Genomic DNA, 19241 nt, shown 5'->3' with positions numbered 1-19241 from the left:
GAAGAAGTCTTTCTTGTTGTAGTTCGGATTGGGCCGAATTTGTGTATACGAATATCCCACATGTGTCCGCAGCATATTCTTATCAAACAGTAGAGTTAAGGTTTAGGGAGACGTTCAAATGAAAGGTTTTTTACTATAAAATGAAGATCTCTGGTAGATGCATCTCTCATGAAATAAGACTAATTTTAATATTTACGTAGTTATTTTATACATTCTATCGAAATATTTTCAGGTTCTCATAATTCAAATAAAATTTATTTTAACTCACCCATATTTGTATATGCATGTATGTATAATTGAATAAGATTACATAAAATTAAAATTGTATATTGAATAACACTCAAAGTGGTTAAGTTAGTGATTTGAGCTGAGTCGCAATCCACGTGAGTTGAGTGTGAGTGCATTGCATGACTTATAACTGCAAAATTCCCAAACCTTTCCTACATGTCTACGATTCGTTTTCATTTTCTTCGCCCCAAACCCTCTCTCTTTCTTCAATATTTTCCATAAATTTCTCCAACCTCTCCGATTGCCAGATTTAGATCCGATCTTTGGCATCGTCGTTGCTTCTCCAATGGCGGTGGTGTCACCGTTAGCCAAGTACAAACTGGTGTTCATCGGCGATCAATCCGTCGGAAAAACTAGCATCATCACCCGTTTCATGTACGACAAATTCGACACCACCTATCAGGTATCGTTTTCTGTGTATTTCTCCGATTATGTTTTCAATTATTAGTCCTCAATTTCATCGTTTCATGAATTCTCTGTTATCGAATTTCGATATTGAGTAGCTGTGCGGATTTATGAGTGATGCGATATCGTCGTTGGAGGATATTAGCATTTGTAATTGCAGAAGATGCTGATGATTTCTTAACTGTTGATTGTGATTTTGTCGATATTTAGTAGCTGTGCGGATTTATGAGTGATGATCGTCGTTGGAGGATATTAGCGTTTGTAATTGCAGAATATGATGATTTATTGACTCTGGAATGTGATTTTGTTTTTTCGTTCCTTTTGTTTTGGTTATGCAGGCCACTATAGGCATCGATTTCTTGTCAAAGACTATGTATCTTGAAGATCGAACAGTTCGCTTGCAACTTTGGTAAATATTTTTGTTTTTCAGTTAGTGCTATGTATCGCGGTGCAGTCTGTTTTAAATGATGTGTGAATTTACTCCAATTTGTTGATTAAATCAAGTTGTGATGTTGTATAGTCCTAAATTATTGAATTCAGAGTTTAATATTATGATCTCACCATATCTATCTTGTTTATAATGCTAAAATGATGGTGATTACAGGGATACTGCTGGACAAGAAAGATTTAGAAGTCTTATCCCGAGCTACATCCGAGATTCTTCAGTGGCAGTGGTGGTCTACGACGTTGCCAGTAAGTAACTAGCGTTGAAGAGGCTCCTCTGCTATTAATCTTGAATTCCTTTTCTATTTAGATTTGCATATAGACTTGTCCATCTCATTTTTGTTGAAAGAACCTCATTAAGATTCTATTTGGATTTTCAGAGTAGGATTATGTTTCTTTCATCACAGGATGAACTAATGAATTATAAACCCTAACTAATAAAGTTTGTTTAGAATGCTATTGGTTCAAGTCAGTTTTATGTCCTATTACTATAGTTATGTATCATCATAAACTTTGATGGTGTATCGGCTTAGATTATCAAGCGTGTACCTTAGGTTGCTTCACGACGTAAAATTTGTGAGTTTCAGTTATTCTCTGGTTTGGTTTCTCACTTGCAGATCGCCAGTCGTTTATAAACACTACAAAGTGGATTGAAGAAGTGAGAACCGAACGTGGTGGTGATGTTATTATTGTTCTTGTAGGAAACAAAACTGATCTTGTTGACAAAAGGTGAGATTTCCCCTCTTTCTATATGGTGTCTCTCAAGTTTCTGATGTGTTTAGATTCATTACTCCCCTATTCTGCGAAAAACTGTTCGTTTACTCCAAAAAAAAGAATTTTTATGTATCATCTATGAGAAATAATTTGCAATGTTTCTGATTCTGGCAATTTCAGTGACTAAAATACGATCATTTATATGATGATATTGCTTGTGATTTCCCTTGCAGACAAGTTTCCATCGAAGAAGGAGATAACAAGGCTCGTGAAATCGGTATCATGTTCTTGGAAACTAGTGCAAAAGCTGGTTTCAATATAAAGGTAAGATCTTCTTCCATGCTACTACTTGTTGCTTCAAAAAGTCACTCAACGTTATTGCTTAAGAAAAGATATACTAGTGTATACCTGGTGTGAATCCTGATTGGGTACTGAAAATGCAGCCACTGTTTCGGAAAATAGCATCTGCGTTGCCAGGGATGGAGACGCTTTCGTCAACAAACAAGGAGGACATGGTCGACGTGAACTTGAAGTCTAATGCAAATTCTTCCCAGTCACAGCAGCAAGGAGGCGGCTGTGCGTGCTAGAATTAGGTGAGACGGGAGCAGGGGAGAAGCAAACAACATTAACATTTTTTGGATTACATGCTTAAATCTCTTTGTTCTGGTTGGGGATGTAGACTGCTTCGCTTAGAATTTTGGTTATTGTACTCTTGAACTAGTGCATGTATTTATTCTTCTCTCTCTCTCTCTTCGAATTTAACTTTGTTTGTGGGAAAATCTTACTATTGTTTGTGGCCATGACCAATGCTTTGTAATTTCTGAAACACGGGTGACATGGGGACGTAATAGAGGGGATCTCATCAACTTGTTCCGACTTAACGTAATAAGCTCATGAGCTTGGTCTAACTTCACGTCTGAAAACGAAAGACGACTTCCATCTACAAGTTTAACCACCCGACAAGTTAGCTCTCCCTGAAAAGTATATGATCCAATTGCACCTTCTAGTACGACTTCACTCCAGTCACTAGCCTTGCCTCCGGCCTCCCCATTCCAAAAATACATAATGAAAACTTTTTTAACGATTCTATTAGAACAGATTCTTGGTTTATTCTTTATCTAATAGTAATAAGTTAATATTGCAAAACTTGCATGGAATTATCACTAGAGACTGGATTTTTGCATACAGGAGAAGATTGAACGGGGATATGTTGACTGAAGTGCAGTTTCAGGTCGTCTAATATGTACACTAATGAAAAACTTACAAAGCAGGACCAAGAATCGAAAATAATCAGCACGATGTAGAGAAAAGAAAGCTACTGTTTATAAAGAGATCCTTTCACAAAGGATTGCAAAAATTTGGCAGAAAACATTCATGCATTGCCATATCCGTCACTGATTAGCCTCACTCTCAGCGTCAGATAAATTAGAATGATCGTTCCCACGCTAGACCTGGACAAAAAAGAAAACAGCTGTTGGATTTCGCATAAGAATTTTAAGAATCATGATAAAAAAAAAAGATTATAAACAGAAGAGAAAGCACTAGTTTATAGAAGCACGCATTGAGAGCGCAACAAGACTCCGAGATAAGTTGCAATCATCTTACTTGCTCCCTATTCGGGCGAGCACAGGTGTATGCTTTGGTAGGCTTAAAAATGGCATAGCCCATTGACAATCAAAGATATGCAGACTATAATTCAACCATTGAAATCAAAGATTTTTCTATCTAGTTACACATTTTCTTAATCTAATTCCTACAGTTCTTTGATGTGTATATGACACAGCACTAACTGTGCTAGGTTTCAGAAGCTAAAGCATTCACGAGTGACAAATATATGCGATTGACCCTGTCAAGAGGGAGCTGCTGGATATTGGTTTTATTGATAAGAAGTCAAAAAACATCAAAAATTTATTAAGCACACTAAATTGGTTGAAACTTGAAAAAAAATATAGGCACAGTTTCATATCCTAGTTTATTGAAGACTCTTTGCCCAATGCTTTGTCTCCATCGTCACACTTACTCTTACTCTTACTCTCCCGATAACAAAAGAAATTTTTCAATCTTGCATAAATTAAAATTAGCCTCTTCAATAACCAAAGTACAGTATATGCTTTGAGCTTACATGACTGAGAACAGGAGAAGTACTCTTCTTGAGTTGAATGATTGAGATCGCTTGTATTTCCTTGACCTGCTAGAAGCTATATCGTAGACTCTTTCTGCCATAAGGAATGTTAAATTGTTAACCTTAGAGCACAAGTCATATTATGGAAAATACTAGATGAAGAAGCAAGATAGTATGATTAAGCTCAAATCAAATTACGTGTACAAACATAGTTACTCTTAAAATGACAGAAGAAAGTAAAAATGTGGAACTAGCATGACTGTGTAATGAATACTATCACATTTTAATCACATGAGTTCTAAATTTTGTGTAATTTAGAGTGAGTTTGCATTTGCTATGATCACAATTACCACAACTACTCTAAAGCTATGCATTTGTGTGTGTGCAGGGGTCAATTTGTTTTAATTACATAAGTACATTTCTTCTGATTTGCGTTATTAGTAAACAGGCACTCGTCTGGAGGATAAGTAAACAGATTTAACAAATGGTGTGTATTTGACATCTGGCTTGTTAGAGAAATAGTGCGGAAGTTTCATTGCCTACATGTGTAACCTCAGTGCTACGAAAAGATCCAGATTGCAATATAATAATCATCACAAGAGTGCATAAATGGATAGGGCTTCACTGCTCAACTACCTCTTGAAGTGAACTTGGGTAACTCAATTCCATGGTTCATCAAGAGCTGCATGAATTTCCCTCCCATATGTAAGCAGATATCTCTAGGTAATGCCTTCTGCATAACAATCAGTTGTTTACTTCTAGTCAAAGAATGGCAGGATCCAGTGGTATCATAGTTAAACACCATCATCAGTGAGAGCATAAAACCACTTTTCTTATTAAGTAACATTTCCAAGGACATACAGCCATAAAAGCATAAGCAACAGGAACAAAGAGACGTACCGGTAAAGAATCATCAGACTTTAAATTACCAACAGTTTTGTCGTCGGACTTGATACTTTCTGCCATTCCTTTCTCAATATCTATATCCAAGACACATGGTGCATAATTGTTCACTTCATCCACCTGTAGGTTGGTATGGTTGTGCAAACCAGGTTTAGAATTTAAAAACAGCTGACTTTGCATCACTTTAGGCGCTTCTGAAAAGTTTATTTTTGAGGATGGCTCATACTGCTGGTCAGTGGAGCCTCCATCGTCCAAAACAACAACACTGTGGACATTTTGGCACTGGGAAAGCAGTAGTCGATGTCATTCTCATATCATACAACTCAAAGAGTAGAATGCAGAAGTAAAGAGCCAAGAACCTCATCAATATGATATCAGAAAGGAAAAGAGAAAACGACATAATCAAAAATATTAACAACATTAAGAAAAGGAATAAGTGAATCCAATGAAAGTTGAGGGTGGTCATTTATGCCACAGTACATAAATTTAAAATGAAGTTTGCATCTATTTCTTATCCAAGTTTTGCATGATTAAATGTGAACAGTGGGCATTCTTGCTAACACAAAAGCACAGGAGGAGTGGAAAAAATTCGTAACCCAAAGTTCGAGTAATGCATAATGCACACACACACACTAAACAATTTTCAGGGCATGCATAGAAATTATCCTAAAAAATGTCTATGAAGATGGAAGCTAAAAGCTTAGGAAAGTTGATGCATTACACTATGCTCATAGCTATTATCTCTTAGCCTCATTGGCAACCACACTTACTCAGATATCTGAAAGAATGTCTGGGTGATATACTCTATGGTGCATTTGCTTAGTCATATATACTGAATGAAATTTTCTTGAACCACAAAAAATAATGGTTATACGATGATGATTTTCTAGGTGACAAAATATCTCTTTCTTGACGATGAATTTTAATGCGACAAAACGCCTTATTATCAAAGCAAATGTTAATAGCAACAGTGGAGCACAGAAGTACACATGAACACTAGGACATCAATTATATTTCAGCTCGTGCAGAATTCAATCCTCGAGACGTATACACCCACACTGCCACAAGAATGAGCAAGCAACAAGTCACACCGGAACAGGATTTACATTCTGTAGCCAGAACATTCGATAACGATATTTAAAGAGTGGTTAATTGTGGCCAAGCATAACCTCTTTGGCTGCGTCTGCTCCAGCCAAAAAATAAAAGCTCATCCTATTACTTTTTTGTCCTATTTCCCGATGGCATTCATTGCACTTTGCCAATTGCAAGTTTTACCACAGTCAAAATAGATTGTGATTTCCAAACTCGCTCCATTCAAATGTTAAAAAAAAAAATCATAAAAAACAAAAACAGAGAAGCGGCGTAGAGCTCTGAAAAATCAATCCAGATTAAAAACTGCATCGCGAAGTTATCTTCTGTGCTCAATCTTATGTCTATCAATCCGAGTCAACGGCAAATCCTCAGCCTCAGAAAATCAAACGAAAACAGCGAAACTATAAACATTTAGAATCAATTGCGCCAAATCTCCAAGGAAAACAATCAGCATTCGTAAATACATCTAGAGCTAAGTAGCTTACAATCAAGTTAATCGCACTCAGGAAATCAGAAAAAAAAACTGAATCACAAGCACAACTTCGAATTCGAAATGCTTAAACTAAACGCCGCAAAATCGGACGGAAATGCAGCTCAATCTGAAGTAGAACGGAAATGCGGATGCTAAAAGAGATTCAAATCTCACCTCCTCGCAGGAATTGACCGCCATTGCAGAAGCGCGAGAAAGAGAGATGAGATTCAGAAGTCAGAGAGAGCTTAAACTTTCTGTGTGCGGTCTGTTGAAGGAATCATATTCAAGCTGTTTTGCATGTATGCATCTATATCTCAGCAACCGTCTGTATATATATATATAGATACAGATATAAATGTGTGTGTGTGTGTGTTCTTGGTGTTTGGAAAGAGCCGAAATGCCAGGTAAGCTACTGATCACGACAAACATTTTCTGCTTTTTATCTTTTTTTTTTATATAAATATTTTGTTTTGGACGCATATGCCCTTGATAATGGTGTATATGACCGTTTACATTTGCACTTCGATAACAAAAAAATTTCAAAAATTCGATTTGGATATATCACAAGGATTAAAGATGCATATTGTATATTCATCCCATAATTTTTAGTTTTCATAGTATATAAACAAGGGGAGCGTTATATTGCTAACTCAATATCTAATTGCTAACTCAATATCTAATTGCTAAGTACAACTAAATAATAGCCATTAGATATTCACATTAAGGGCCTAGATTATCAACCACGAAATGTCAGTACGATCAACAAAAAGCGTCAACAAAGTCATAGAATTAATTCCATAAAATATCAATAGGGGTATTAATGTCAATTAACTACATGTTTAGTTATAACTAACTTTTAAAAGAAATCCCAAAACGTTAAATTCATATAACATATATCAAATTAAAGATAATTTTATAAGGATTCTAACGATATCATACATGCATATATTCCGACGTCAAAATTTGAAAAAAAATTCAAAATTTTTTCAATTTTTTCGTAAAGCAAAAATGTCAACATACTATATAAAATATGTCAATATAATACATGTAGAATGTCAATATAAGCAATGGGTTAATATTCTTAAAGCAATGTGTTGACATTCTCAAAGCATTGTGTTGATATTTCCGAAACACTATATTGACATTTTCATCTAAAACTCTAATTTGACGTTTCTTTTATCTTTTTTTATTTTATTAATAGAAACGAAAATTACACGTGACAAATTGTAGACCACACGTTTTCTAAAATCCTATGATCTTAAATTAGTTGTAGTTAGCAATTAAGTAATGAGTTAGTAATTGATCACTCCCCACATAAACAATGTTTATAAATATTATGTACTTTTGGTATGGTTGAAATAGTTGGTCAACTATTTGGTGTGATGGAAATACTCTATTGATTGTAAGGGAGTAGTAAATAAAAGCATTAAATACTCCATTATCTCTCATTTTTTTCATTTTCATCGGTCCATTAAAAGTAATTATTTCTATTTTTTGAAAATTTTCACCATATATCACACGATTATTGATAAGATCTCATTATCCATTAACAATGGTTTATATATTTCTCTTTCATAATTTATCAATTCTAAACTTTTATTTTTAGTTTATGGATGAAGTATTATACTCCATCTGTCCCATTAGAAATGCAACGTTTTCCTTTTTGGGTTGTCCCACTGAAAATGAAACGTTTTCTAAAATGGAAATATCACTCTATCTACTTTCCTCTCTCTCTTACTTTACTCTCTTTTCATTAACTCACAAAACAACACTTACATAAAATTCTGTGCCGAAAACCAAATGTTTCATATTTATTGGGACGGATGGAGTATTTTTTTACTCCTAATTTATACTATATGATCTATATCCGTCCACGAAAAATTAGTAGAACGTTACGAGTTTTACTATAAAATTGATAAAGTAAAATAGAAATAGAATTTAAAATTCCATTGGTAAAAATGAAACCCAACTGCACTATAAAATTAGTAAAGTAAAATAGAAATAGAATTTAAAATTCCATTGGTAAAAATGAAACCCAACTGCACATTTGGTACGTGGTGAATGTAAGATGCATATTTACAATACTTTATGAAAATAAATTGCAATGGCTCTAGACTAACATTTTAATTCATTTGAGATATACTTTTACTTTTTGGTACTCCTATACGTATTTCCTATTTCACCTCTTTTAAGTCTCATTGACAAATTCAACTATTTCTATTTATTCTTATTTCTCTCTTTTCTCATTGCTCTCTTTGACTTTTCCTTTCATTTATCTTTGTAGTTCCTTTGGTGATAAGTTTTATATAATCTTGAAAATATTCCTTTATACAGATTTTATATGGATCAAGTGGGTGTGTTATATTGTTAACTTTTTAAGTTGCTGATTTTGCTAACTCTTTAACGCAATCTATTAAAAATATTACCGCAATGACATTAAAATATCAACACATAATATCAACACAATATATTGTAATGTCAACAAAATTATGTATTGACATTTTTAATACACTACGTTTATGAGTTATACTCTGCGACTTAAGAAAATTAGCAATTGATAATAGCCCTAAATCAAAGTATATTATATAAAATTTATCGAGTAGTCAACTCTCGGAGCACAAAATTTTATCCTCAAGAGCCAAATAATTAATGTGGGTTGCATTTCAAATTTTTTCGTGCCTTCATTTTAGTACACCAGCTAAGCCATTTCCACTAATATTAAATATTATTTTAATTTAAAGTTAATGCGTCGTAAATTTCTAAATAAAGAGAGGGGTATTTTCCTTGTATTTCCCTCAATCCAAGAAAGGGTAAAGAGAATGAAATAAGTGAAATGAAAGAAGTACTTATATTCATGAATAAGTGCACTGTTATATTTTTAACATGATTGTACTACATTAGTCAATTGTGGAATTGGATTAATGTGGATGGCATATAGCAGCATGTGAACTGGAAATTTACCTTTATAGTACCATTGTTCTGGTCCAATCAAATCCCATGCAATCAATGACGGAAGTAGGCCGGTCGACGGTCGAGGGTCGACCGATCGCACCGTCAGTCCATGAGTATTAAAAAAGTCCACTCCCACATCTATTACAAATAGTCGTGATAGTGAATCGCATATGTTTCAGTTTAAAATTCATAAAGTAGAAGAAAGATAGATTTTTTTTATTATTATTGTGTTATTACAAAGTAATGGACTCGTCTCATCTGAGAAATAAACTTATCAAAAGTAGAAAATGACTAATTTGTATGAATAACCCAAAATGAAAAAATACACTTATGATTATGGACATTAATATTAACTTTTGAATTTTTTAGACTACCCAAAACGAAAAAAATGGAGATTGACTATGAATGGACAAAGAAATTTTGAAATTATAATTGTCAAAGAGTCGAGTCACGGGATCTCAACTATTTCAACGATTTCTCTTTCAATAATTGGTGTTGTTATCAAATCATCAAATTGATACGAACTCACAAGTTTTACTATTTATATTTTGTCGCTTCTAATAGAAACCATATTCCTATATGTAGCTTTCTTCATTTTCACAACTTATTTTGAAAATTTGAAATTATACTCTTTATAACAGGATCAATGCCAAATAATTAGACGTTAAATAGGCTCACTAGGAAGAAGAGAAAAATTAATCACCTTTAATAACTGCTATTGTTTTAAATTAACAAAGATGTGAGCTTGTATTAGTTAAATTTATTTGGGTTTTATATTTTAATTACGTTTCAAAAAGTTTATGATGAGCTTTCTCCAACAAAAGTTAGTGTGTGTGGGTGTTATAATGTGATTATAGCAAACAAAGCCCTCAAATAGAGGTGGCGAGAAAGGTACTCATCATTCATGCATTCTTAATTATCATCATAATTATAATTAGCCAACCTATGAGACTAATCATTTATACCTAACCTTTTCATTCTTTTAGCAAAATAATTTTGTACTCCTATTCACTAACTCAACTTAAGGTTATAAGTTTTTTTTATTTGAACATATAGAAATTTATGAGGTTTCAATTTAAAATCCTTTGATGATAGAAGGTAAGCTATGAGACTAATATATAATTTCAGATTTTCTAATTTAGATATGAGATATTATTTGTTACTATGTTACACGATATTGTGAAATATACATAAGATTAATCCAATAATATTAGCTAAGTTACAATGACTTCAATCTAAACTATCCCTAATATATATTATGAGCTACTATCTAGATGTGGACAAGTCTAATATACATTTATTCAAGAATTATTCAACTAGGCATGGACCTTTGGTATGTGTTTGGCATTGATATGTCAATGTAAACACATGCACCAAACAACAAAGCAAATTAGCAAATACACCAAAATAGAAAGACAACTCATTGACCAAATACAACCCAATTAACCCTAACCATAAAGGGACTTTCTAACTTTTCCTTTGTTTTTTATGCATGTTTCATGTGATTATTGCATGTCATGTGAAATTACATGCTCAATTTGTCCTTTAACTAATGTTGGTATCGTTAAATAATTTTTTTAGTAAGGAAAAATATGTAGAGATCAAATCTATATTGTACTTACTCTAGTTTATGCACGTATTGTCATCTTAGTATTTAATTTTGTTCATTATTTCTCACATATAAGAAAATAGTTAATCAAATAACCTATTTGATCATCATTTTTTATTTTTATCGACGGTGTCATGTTGTAATTCACATAATATTATGCTATTGTCATAATTATTTTATTTAAAATAAATATTTTTAATACTTCTTGAACTTGAGATTTGTAATATTTTCATTAGCTTCTTGGGCCAAATTATCTTGCATTGTTGATCTATATGTGATAAACTTTGTTGAAATTTGTTATTTATTCAATAACTTCCTGGGCCAATTTATCTTGCATTGTAGTATCATTATAAATGGGCTGATAATTTACGTGGATCAGATTAACCCAGACAAACATAAATCAAAATGTATTTAGAAATTTGTTGATTAGCTATGACTAATTATCTTATGATTATACATCTAGGTTTTGGGTTGAATCTTATAAACCAAATCCAAAACAAATTTAATCTCAGATACAATCTTGCAAACCGAACACACCTTAGAGCATCCACAATAAGAATAGGCCAGCCATAGACCAGCCACTCTCTCTCTCTGCCACGTCATCAGCACTAAAAATCCACCTGCCACATCAGCATTTTACTCAGATAGACTAGCCTTAGGCCAGCCGCAATAAAAATAATTCAAAAATAACTACATTTACGGAATTAAACACAAAATACGGAATTAAATTTACGACACATATACGGGAAAAATTCGTTAATTTTATTTAAATAAAAAAAGTACATTAACTAAAAATAAAAAAAATTACATAATAAAAAAAAATCCGGACTTCCACACACGAGCCACCTCCCCACTCTACTCCTCATTAATTTATTAAAAAATACATTAAAAAATGTTAGTATGCCTTGAATCCGTTATAGTTTGCCGCTAGCCGAACGGGGCCTGACGCTATGACATGTTTCTGTTTTTAGGTCTTAATTCTGTGTGCCTATTTTAAAATTATATAATTAAAAAAATCATAAAAAAATACATTAAAAATACAATAAAAAATGTATAAAAAATGCAATAAATAAAAAAATTAAAAAATAGCGCTGGCCAATCGACACGCCACAATGGCGGCCAGCGCCCTCAAATCGGCTAGCCCACGCCGATTTTTTCGCCGATTCGCGACTGGCCGATTTCAATAGTTCGGCTAACCGACCGGCTAGCGACCCGAATCGGCTAGCCGGTGGGCTAGCCACTTTGTGGATGCTCTTATAGAATTGAATATTCAAGACCACTGGAAAACATGTAAACCTTATCACCAATTTAATGTTGAAGGCCTATACATAATTTTGAAAATCTGGATGTAGATATCTCATAACAATGACCAATTGTTGTCTCCATTTGCAACAAAAAAAAAACTTAGTTTTCAGCATTTATTGTTGTCATCTTTAATGTTTTATTGGGCATCGTTTTTTAATAAACATATGAACATAATTTTAAAATGGCATGTTATTGGGGATTCGAATTCAAGACCTTTTGCTTCAAACATTAATCACTCTACAGTTAGATCAACTTACACCAGTAATCGTTCTTTTGATATCATATTCAAGTGTTTTATTAATTTTCAATAGTGTAGTTATAATGTGTGCAAAATTAGATGGGAAGATGATAATATGAGATCCTAGAATGTTAAGAGACACAATATATTATACACTGTACTTTGTTCTTTATACATACATGAAGACTACATTTCACTAAGGTGGAAAATGAACAACATCACATACATATATGATATTAATCCAACACATCTCGTTAAGTACTATACCTTGTCAAATGCATTTTATCTTACACTGCATTGTAATAAAAATTTTAATATGAGAAATCCGTGCAAACCAATGTTGCACTGAATCCTTCACTATGCCGTATATCAAATTATCAATATACCAAAATTTTATTGTATCGAATATTTGATATACCAAATCAAGTTTTGGTGCACCGAACTTTCACGGTGTGCCATTGTGCCAACATATTAAAATTGCCAAAATTATAATATAAATATGCTATTCAAATTTATTTGATTACATATTTTACAGTCACTTAATTTTTTTTTAAGTAAGTTACATACTTATATAGTCACGTTAAAATATAATAAGACACACATCACATATTTGACTTCGGTGCATGTTGTCTATACATATATATCCAACTTAGTAGTTGATTGTGCAATTATACAATATAATAAAAATTCAGTGTCAAATCAATATGAATTTGGAAAAAAAAAATAAATTCACAAAATTTGTGAATATAATTAAATATTACTTCTTCAGTCTAAGTTGAGTTCTATTTCATTTTAAATTGTCTAACATTACATGAATCATTTTATTAGTATTAAAAAAACAAATTTAGTATTTTTGACTTTCTATCCCTCATACTTTATAATTTTTCTATTTATCTATTTGTACTCTATTCTTTATCCCATTAGACTATTAAAATACCACCTTCTAAAATTTCATAGTTAATAAGGGCATTAGCAATAAGGGCCTATCTTTGGAGCCAATCTAAAAACCTATCTCTATTTCTTCATGCCACGCCAACAAGCTCATTCCAGAGCCTATCTCCCTGCAATGAGAGCTCATCCCAGAGCCTATCTCATTTCCACATCATCACTTTAATTTTTTTATATTTCATTTTTGTAAGATGAGATAATAAAAAAGGAGGTTGGTTTCCCGTTAGTAGGTTCGAAAACCCACCTCCTTGGACAGTAAACTGGTTTTTGCCGGAATTATTGGCATCAATGAGATTCATTTTGCTAGAGAGATGAATGTGTGAAATGAAAGGGATGAATAGAAGTAAAATGATGAAAGTGAATGTGTGAAATGGAGGAAGGATGTATATTTAGAAGTAATAAAATTAAAAAAATTAAAAATAAAAAATCGGCTCCGTCATCGGCCCGAGCCGCCGCAATGGAGGCACATCGCAGGGCCGATGCGGATCGGCTGGGGTGATTTATTGGTCAAGGGACGGAGGCGTTTGGGAGGGGGATTCGGCCCTCCCCCCACAACGGTGACCTACGAGAGCCGATGAGGGGGCCTAAATAGGCTCTTGCTATTGGCCCTGTTGCCAATGCCCTTAGTTACAAGAAATGACTCAAATGCGAAGAAGTTAGACTATATGTGCGCACTAACTTAGAAAACGATAATTTGATTATAAATATAGTACAAATTTTAATGAGAGTACTAGTTATAAAAATAAGAAATAACGAGCAAAAATATTACTACTAGAGTAGTTAATAAAATTTGTATGAACAGCAAGTATGACATGGCTGGAAAAAGAGAATGAGAGTTTTTTATTGGCACTTATAAAGTTGGTTCAAAAGTATAGCAATTAAAGCAGCAATTGCAAGCATTGCAGGAAAGCAAACTGCAGGGATCATTGAGGAGTGCGCAATGTTAATTTGCTTCTGCCGCCCGGCGATGGAAGCAATGCAATTGAATCACTGTCTCTCTCTCGAATCAATACCCTTTGTTATTCCATTCTCTCTTCTCCTTCAATCCGCCTTTCTCCCGATTCCCCCTTTCTCTCTCTCTATACACACATACGCCTTCTCTTTCTCTCTCTAAACTATATATATATACATTCAGTTGTAGTTAGGTGGCGAAACTGCACCTTTTTTCACATTTTCCAATTCCTCCCCGAAATGCTCAATCTAGAACGCCATTTCCGAAGCTCGCTATCACTTCACGACGATCTGCGGAGTAACAATTTTCGCACAGGCGGCTTGTTTCTAGAGGAATCGCCTCCGCCGTCGTTTGTTTCGTTGATTTCTCCGAAGAGCGCCGCGGCGGCGGCTGGGTGTTCCTGCCGACGGAGGGGATTGGATGGGGGTCGCCGGAGTAGCCGAGGGTTTATATCGGTGACGCTATCGTCGATTAACGGCGATGGCGGTCGAGAGAGTTGCGGCGGGGGTTTGTCGGTGAGTAGTGTTTTGGGGAATGTAGGGGAGAAGAATGTGGAGAGTGAGAGTGAAGATGAGAACGAGGTTTTGGTGCTGAAGGAGGTGGTTGGGGAGGAGAAGAAGAGCAGAGGTGGCGGAGGAGGTACTTTTAACACTGCTAGGCATCTCTGGGCAGGTGCTGTTGCTGCCATGGTTTCAAGGTCTGCGTTTATTTTCTCTTCCTCTCTCTCATACGCCTTTCCGATTTACTGTTGTGTGTGATTTCTGTTGTTGGAATTTGGTGTGGTTGGAATTGAGGTTTGTATTGGCTTTAGCTATACTCTAATTTGCAGCCTTTTGTAAAATAAGATGAACCTCTATAGGTTGACACTCATATATTGATCATCTCATGCTTTCAAGGTTTGTAATGTTTTATTCCTTCAACATCTCTTCCTTTTTCGTATGCGTCAATACATTTGAACATCTACCAATTGGTCATCAGTAAAAAATCTCTATTACAGTATGATTATTGTGTGTGATTCTTTATCAATTAGGACCTCTTTCAATTGCTAGGTTGTATGTGGTTACATGTTGTTAACTTTATAGAGGCTTTTTGTGTAATTGAATGGATATTTCTCTTCTTGCTTGTGGTAGTATTTCTCTAGGAGAATTATTTTTTGAGTGAAGTACTAATTGTTTACAACATTGGCATCTTCTTCAAAGACTGTAGATAGATTGCGGGGTAATCATGCTTGATGTACCATACCTAGTAGAAATCTCGCCCTACTTGTTATGTCACTAGTATTATGTTTTGTTCATGAGATGAATCTCACAACTTAATATTAGATGGACTATCATGTGATAGCCACCCCCTCCAACTAAAATAATCTCACAAGTCACAACTTAATCCTTGATAGATTATCGTATGCTAATTAGTCATGTCAACCGAACGGCATCTGAGTAGATTAAATTATTTTACCAACAGCACTATCAAGAGGGCTTTGAGACCCTTTTTATGTAGGTTATTTACAAGTGACCTGAACTTACAGATTGCAGCTCGAAGCTATTGCTGCACTTAGTACTAGTTGTAACCCTATAGCTGAGTCTCAATTGTCCCAGTATGCACGGGTGTAGGCTTATTCTAGAATGATGCACTGACAGTTCGGTTTGCAATGATTTTATATATACTCCCTTTGCTGATCTGAAAATCTTTCAGGTTCTCCAAAGTTGAATAGATTTTTCAGTTTTTAAAATATAGATGATTTATGCACTTACTGTACTGTGTAACTTACCAGTCGCATATTTTCTTTGTAAGAAAATATGCAAGAATTAAAGCTAAAGAGAAGGGCTTTCTTGGCAACATGGAAGTGTCAATGGGGTCATTTCAGCCACTAACAAAATTCTACTCCCTCCGTCCACGAATAAACTTTCCATTTGCTTTTCACTACTTTTGGTAATCGACCCCACCTTCCACTAACATTTTCAACCAACTTTCTACTACATTTCTTAAAACCCGTGCCGAGTCAAAACTCCCCTTGTATTGGTGGACGGAGGGGTATTCTTTTCTTTGTTTCAAGGTGTGATTGGGCAACCTTTCTTAGGTCGTAGTTGAGAACATATGTTACAGCTTAACTAAGTTGGGTACTAATATGATGGTGAATAGAATGGCTTATTACGACAACACTGCTTCAAATGATGACACCATGGTCTCTCTTTTCCTGGACTCTCACTAATGTGACCTGACTTATTCTAACTTGATGGAAAAACAGAAAATATATATCAGTCACTGAACTACTATGTTCTTAGGCAAATAATAGCACTGTTCTTGTTTGCCTATAAAAAGTTCATTCCGAGTTCTTGGTTATCTTCATGTGTTCAAATTATAAATTTCATGTGGGTTGGGCCAGCTAGTTTTAGATGAATATTACTTACCAAGAACTATTTTTGGTATTAAATCAACTGTATACTAAGTTAGAGTAAAACCTCTACAAAATAAATTGAACATTTTATAATCTCTAAATTAATTTTCCCATTCTAACTTGGGCCAGTAAGTTCAAAGAAGTACTACTTTGTAATCCTTTGATTCGATTGCCCCACAGAATTTCATTATTTATAGATCATGCGGTCCTCTAAATGAACAGTCATTGTGGTAAAAGCTTACCACTTTTTTTTTGTTACATGGTTTATAATGCACTGATAACTGAACCTCTTGAACCTCCTGCATATTTCCTTCATCAGAACCTTTGTTGCACCATTGGAGAGATTGAAGCTGGAATATATAGTTCGTGGTGAACAACGGGCACTTCCTGAGCTTATTAAATCGATAGCTGCTTCTCAAGGACTCAGAGGATTTTGGAAGGGGAATTTTGTCAACATCTTACGCACAGCTCCATTTAAGGCTATCAACTTTTACGCTTATGATACCTATAGAAATCAACTGCTCAAGGTGTCTGGAAACAAAGAGACAACAAATTTTGAGAGATTTGTTGCAGGTGCTGCTGCTGGTATTACTGCTACAGTGCTCTGTATACCCATGGACACTGTAAGTCACACTTCTAAATAGTTTTTCCTTGTAGGTTTTGCTTGAATATGGATACATTTTCCATAGATGTGATTTACTATCCAATGTTTTTTGCTTGTAGAACACATGAAAAGAGATTGATCCTGACTCCTGATCTAATGCCTAGCACATTGCTTTTAAAATTTCTTTCAATACTATATGCTAGCAAAAATCATGTAAATCACATTTCCTCCCATAAGTAACTGAGTTCAGTTTGCTGTATATTACTTCGTTGAAAATCATTTAGGTTGTGCTGTCTTTGGGTTCGTAAGAGTTAAATCTCAAAAATCTGTCCTCTGTATAGAAGTTACAACTCCCAAAACAGAGTTTGTGATGAATGGATGACCTTTTATTAGGTTGAACTTGAATGTTCCATAAAGCCTCTGTTCTTCATAAATAGAGATTGGAACATTCCAAATTAGATTTGTATAAATTTCTAGCAGGATGTAAACTGATGTCCAGTTAGTAGCTTTTTTATGACCGTAATTTAAAAATTCAACTGTCTGAGCAGATGGCTTCTAACTGACTAGTGATGGTGAAAATATGTTTATGGTGGAAGTTGAAATTCATGGGGTGTCAAGATTATGTGTTTGGCACTAGTGCCTTTGAATAATCATCTTCTTTCCTAACATTTCAGATCAGAACAGTTATGGTTGCTCCTGGAGGGGAAGCCCTGGGTGGAATAATTGGCACATTTCGTCACATGATGCAAACCGAAGGATTCTTTTCTCTGTACAAGGGTCTAGTTCCATCTATTATTAGCATGGCACCATCGGGCGCCGTTTTCTACGGAGTATATGACATATTAAAATCGGCATTTCTACATTCCCCTGAAGGAAGAAAGAGGCTTGAACATATGAAGCAACAAGGGAATGGCTTAAATGCTTTTGAACAGCTTGAGCTGGGTACTGTCAGGACTTTAGTATACGGAGCAATAGCTGGTGCCTGTGCTGAAGCTGCCACATATCCATTTGAAGTCGTGAGAAGGCAGCTTCAGATGCAAGTTCGTGCCACGAAGATGGGCGCATTGCAAACTTGCTTAAAGATTGTCGAACATGGTGGAGTTCAAGCACTCTATGCTGGACTTATCCCAAGCTTATTACAGGTACCACCCGCACATAAATTTTGTCTTTTTGACTGCTTAATACGTGAATCACGTGCATTCGATATGAAGATTAGGTAACTGTTGGATTTTACTTCTGATACTGCATAGCTCTCGTTCTTGATCACCCATGTGGCAATCGTTGTGTTTACTCATACTCACCGCTAAATTGAACGACGACGGCTTCAAATACTTTTTTATGCATTTAACATTATATCCCAACTCTCAGGTGTTACCATCAGCTGCCATTAGCTACTTGGTATATGAGTTCATGAAGATAGTTCTTAAAGTGGAGTGAAACTTCTCAGCTAATTCAATCTTAACTTGATACTTGCGACAATGGATGCTCTCACTCGACGAAAACTCGACGACATTTCTTTCTGATCTGTTCTTGGTTTCACTGCTAAAGAATGCTGGATTTCATTTCTGAATAAGAAGCATCCTTGATGTTTTCTTGAGATTCTTGGTTAAAGGATGATCCTTTGCCTCAAGGTGAATTTATCTATTTGAGAAAAAATTATAAAAATAATTGATAAATTCGTACGGTATGTTTATACGGTATAAGGCATCCGATTATTGAAGAAAGTTATTTGAACTGAATGTTGTTTGTTGGATTTATTAGGAAAGGCGACCGATGGTCAATATTGACATTGAGTCAA

The 19241-nt window shown here is 34.6% G+C and overlaps 3 protein-coding genes across 4 annotated transcripts; 2 read left to right on the top strand and 1 right to left on the bottom strand.

The window, feature by feature from the left end:
• Positions 1–439: 439 nt before the first annotated feature.
• LOC125216010 (ras-related protein RABH1e) lies at positions 440–2651 on the top strand. The gene is made up of 6 exons (XM_048117610.2): positions 440–691; positions 1032–1102; positions 1298–1386; positions 1755–1866; positions 2085–2175; positions 2295–2651. The coding sequence occupies exons 1-6, from the start codon at positions 575–577 to the stop codon at positions 2436–2438; spliced, it is 624 nt and encodes a 207-aa protein (XP_047973567.1). The 5' UTR covers positions 440–574; the 3' UTR covers positions 2439–2651.
• Positions 2652–3043: 392 nt separating this feature from the next.
• On the bottom strand, positions 3044–6820 carry LOC125211863 (adenine deaminase). Of its 2 annotated transcripts, none has more exons than XM_048111811.2 (5): positions 6615–6820; positions 4874–5158; positions 4610–4706; positions 3974–4067; positions 3044–3302 (listed from the first exon to the last, which is right to left on the bottom strand). In XM_048111811.2, the coding sequence occupies exons 1-5, from the start codon at positions 6636–6638 to the stop codon at positions 3224–3226; spliced, it is 579 nt and encodes a 192-aa protein (XP_047967768.1). In that variant the 5' UTR covers positions 6639–6820; the 3' UTR covers positions 3044–3223. The 2 variants fall into 2 exon arrangements, with proteins under 2 accessions (XP_047967768.1, XP_047967767.1); XM_048111810.2 differs by lacking the exon at positions 6615–6820 and adding an exon at positions 5598–5927.
• Positions 6821–14450: 7630 nt separating this feature from the next.
• LOC125210434 (putative mitochondrial adenine nucleotide transporter BTL3) lies at positions 14451–19182 on the top strand. The gene is made up of 4 exons (XM_048109992.2): positions 14451–15141; positions 17159–17462; positions 18118–18585; positions 18812–19182. The coding sequence occupies exons 1-4, from the start codon at positions 14684–14686 to the stop codon at positions 18878–18880; spliced, it is 1299 nt and encodes a 432-aa protein (XP_047965949.1). The 5' UTR covers positions 14451–14683; the 3' UTR covers positions 18881–19182.
• Positions 19183–19241: the final 59 nt, after the last annotated feature.

This window comes from Salvia hispanica, chromosome 3, assembly GCF_029641045.1.
Source record: "Salvia hispanica isolate PSC_SH4W2 chromosome 3, Shi_PSC_v1, whole genome shotgun sequence".
Classification (NCBI taxonomy): Eukaryota; Viridiplantae; Streptophyta; class Magnoliopsida; order Lamiales; family Lamiaceae; genus Salvia; species Salvia hispanica.
This window is presented reverse-complemented; position numbering and strand designations above follow the sequence as displayed.